Source organism: Pseudomyrmex gracilis, unplaced genomic scaffold (assembly GCF_002006095.1).
Source record: "Pseudomyrmex gracilis isolate BER0280 unplaced genomic scaffold, ASM200609v1 scaffold_89, whole genome shotgun sequence".
Lineage (NCBI taxonomy): Eukaryota > Metazoa > Arthropoda > Insecta > Hymenoptera > Formicidae > Pseudomyrmex > Pseudomyrmex gracilis.
The window spans coordinates 356382-360033 of record NW_018020673.1 but is presented as its reverse complement, the minus strand read 5'-3'; the positions used below and the strand labels follow the sequence as shown (position 1 = coordinate 360033).

General features: G+C 33.2%; 1 protein-coding gene across 3 annotated transcripts; it reads right to left on the bottom strand.

Annotated features, from left to right (window-relative positions):
- Window positions 1-923: 923 nt before the first annotated feature.
- Window positions 924-2207, bottom strand: LOC109855437 (30S ribosomal protein S11). Of its 3 annotated transcripts, none has more exons than XM_020429686.1 (5): window positions 1881-2207; window positions 1526-1572; window positions 1344-1444; window positions 1165-1230; window positions 924-1059 (listed from the first exon to the last, which is right to left on the bottom strand). In XM_020429686.1, exons 1-5 carry the CDS (start codon window positions 2114-2116, stop codon window positions 949-951), a joined length of 561 nt encoding a protein of 186 aa, XP_020285275.1. In that variant the 5' UTR covers window positions 2117-2207; the 3' UTR covers window positions 924-948. The 3 variants fall into 3 exon arrangements, with proteins under 3 accessions (XP_020285275.1, XP_020285276.1, XP_020285274.1); XM_020429687.1 differs by having other exon boundaries at window positions 1344-1572; window positions 1881-2027; window positions 2151-2207; XM_020429685.1 differs by having other exon boundaries at window positions 1344-1572.
- Window positions 2208-3652: the final 1445 nt, after the last annotated feature.

Genomic DNA, 3652 nt, shown 5'->3' with positions numbered 1-3652 from the left:
AAAAGATTTTACTTGGCGTAACTTATTGATATCATTTCTTTTGTAGAATAGATCCTGTAGAAGAAGATTTTGGTAGCAATACTTTTTCTAGAGATACGAGTTGCGCATGTACTTGGCGTCTTTTTTTACCTTTTTTTGAAAAGGTATTTTTATATTTTACGTCTATGTATATAAAGAGGTTATATTAGATTTAAACGTATTAAACGGTGTTTGTGTATTTTTGGCTTCCAAATCGTAGTCTAATAGTCTCATTACATTCTTGAATGTTATGTTCATCTCGGACAGTAATTTGGTTTTTATGCATAATTCTTGAACTTCAAATATCAGTACACTAAAAGTAGAGGTGATTGTAACTTCAAAAATTTTTGTTACATTTTTGATATATTGAAAAGTGTCCGAGATTAATTTCATTATTTTTTTTATTCTGTAAAGCCGTTTTTCTATCCGAGTAATAAATATGAAAAACACCGTCTAATACGGATTACTCGTTCGATCGGTATAACAAGAAGATCCAGGACCCTTTTAACAAAGATAAAATGACACTCGGATGCTTTATCGATAAAACTGAAACCAAAAATGTTTTAAAATTTTCAATTTTTTTATTTTATATAAATTTGGACTTCCCAAATCCCTTATTGTATGCACTTTTACTTGTAGAAAAAAATTTGTCGATCCATCAAAAAAGATTAGTGTGCGCAAAAAATTCAGTTTTATCGATAACACAGACCTACTTTAGAGTCCCCTTAAATACTTTAAAACCGGATTTTTATTCATATAAGAGTTCAACATAAAAATTAATTATAGAAATTTTAACATATAATAAGTAATATAATAAGTAAAATTATACTCTTCTATAATTAAAAATTAGAGTTTTTTATTCATATATAAGAGAGTTTAACAAAAATATTATTAATTACAGAAATTATAACATATAATAAAACAAAGTAATTATACTCTTCTTTGTTTTCGTGGTCTTTGTTTTAATGTAAAACTGACTCTAGTATCATCCGTGACCGATACAATATTCAATCCTGTCATTTGTAAACCTTTTACAGAAGACTGAAAATCATAAAAATTTTGAATATCAGAATATATATTTTTAATATAAACAAGCTTATACAATAAAAGTAAATATATGACAATAAGTTTTTGACAAATACCCACCATTCTACCTGGTCCAATACCTTGAACACGTATTCTTACTGTGTTTATACCATACTCTAGAATACGCTGTACATGAGAATACAAAAATTAGAGTATGTACAAATAAATTATACAAAGAGATATAAGTACATGTATATTTTCTGTTTAATGGAACAATATTGTATTTATTCTGTACTTACATGACCAAATGTTATAGCTGCTTGTTGAGCAGCAATGTTTGTTCCTTTTCTAGCATTCTTAAAACCTTCTATACCAGATGAATGTAACGATAATACTGTGCCTTCATGATCAGTAAAATTCATAATTGTATTATTAGGTGTTGATTTTATGTTGACAATATGCAATTCTTTATATGGTATACCATTGAAGAGTCTGTTTGGTGTATCTGCATCAGGAAATTGTAATTCCCTGTAATTTACACAATAGGTTTGTTTTATTTCCCTGTACTGGCTGCACTAGTTCACAGTCTATTTTTTTCTTCTAATATAGATAAAAAAAGATAGACTGTGAACTAGTGCAGCCAGTGCAGGAAAATAAAACAAACCGAATAAGAATAAAGATTTTTTTAATTACAAAGAAAATATACTACTATGTGCAGAATTGAAATCTAGATAATCTAAAGAAGCTAGATATATTTATAAGTGTGACAAATATAATTAAGCTACAAATATAACTGATATAACTAAAAAAACAAATATAACAAATATAATGCTTACTGCTGATTCGTACTCGTATCAACTGTATATTCGCCTTCCAGTTCCATTGAAAATTTCGAGTTCTTGCCAACCTTCACTTTTTCGTTCACCATTCGAATTTCTTTGCTGCATAACAAGGTAGTGCAGATGTTCCTTGAGGTTATAAAACTTGAAGAAGCAAGAACCGATATATTATTAGCTAACACGCGTTCCGCTATCATGGGCAATTTAATTACCCGTAAGATAGACTTAATCATTTTGTTTTAATTGGATAGAATAAGTTTCTAACACCTTGAAAAAGCAATATCAAACAAAGCGAATAAACAGCAGAACGCTTTTGACTGTGGCGTTCCGATATTCACTGCCAGTACTAAAAATCTATACTTCACGTCATGTGCTATAGGCTGCGTTCCGAGTTACACATATGTGCGCATTTATCTATACTATACGTGACGTGTACTATAGATAAATGCGCGCAATGCGTAACTCGGAACGCAGTCATAGATTTCCAGTACTAGCAGTGAACATTAGAACTATGGGTGCGTTCAGACAACTCACAGGTCTAGTTTCCACCGAAGCATTAATTCACATTTAATGCGACGTAGAATCAAATTTAAGTCGATGGAAACCTGTCAAATTGCGCTGATTTCGCTTTCGCTTCGATCTATAAGTACTCTACTTCCAATGGAAACGGAACACTAAATTTAATCCGTACCGGAGTGTAACCGAATTGAGAGTTTCGGTAGAAACTAGACCACAGTTGCACAACGGTTGAGAGATAATCACTTCTGATTGGATCATACTTTTGGAACCTGAACAGATTTTGAAGAATAGTCCTATCATAAGTGATGATCTCTCAACCGTTGAGTTGTCTGAACGCACTCTATGGTTACGCAGAAAACTCAACGGTTGAAGAGCCTTCTACAATAAGATATTAGTAGAGAGAAGCCTGAAAGCGGCCATGCCATTGTAGTTTCTTACGACGATTTCAGCCGCTGGTTTTAGCCGTATTTTCACAAAAGTGGAACTCAAAGGCCGTTCTACATTAAACGCAAGTCGCAGATCTCGTGGAATTGACCAATTGCAGAGTCAAATCAGCCAATCGATCAACGTGATTGATCAGTTCCACGAGACCTCCGACTTGAGTTTAATGTAGAACGGACTTTGAGTTCCACTTTTGTGGAAATACGGCTAAAACCAGCGGTTGAAACCGTCGTAAAAAATTACAATAGGATGGCCGCTCTCAGGTTTCTCTCTGCTAATATCTTATTGTAGAAGGCCCTTGAGAGATCATCACTTATGATAGGACTATTCTTCAAAACCTGCTACGGGGTGCGTTCAGACAACTCAACAGTTGCACAACAGTTGAGAGATAATCACTTCTTATTGGATCATACTTTTGGAACCTCAGCAGATTTTGAAGAATAGTCCTATCATAAGTGATGATCTTTCAACCGTTGAGTTTTCTAAACGTAACCACGGTTTCAAAAGTATGATCCAATCAGAAGTGATTATCTCTCAACTATTGTGCAACTGTTGAGTTGTCTGAACACACCCTATGATCAGAATGTGCTAGCGCAGCCTATAAACTGATTCGGAAACACCACTCGTATGCATATGAGCGTTATTCTATCTTTGTTTTATATCTAATGAGTGATAAAGATAAAGTACGAGTGGTGTTTCTGAACAGTCATAATCACAAACTGCTACATATAGGCATATATATAATACTTCTATATTACTAGCAGAGAGAAGCCTGAGAGTGGCCATGCTATTGTAGTTTTTTACGACGG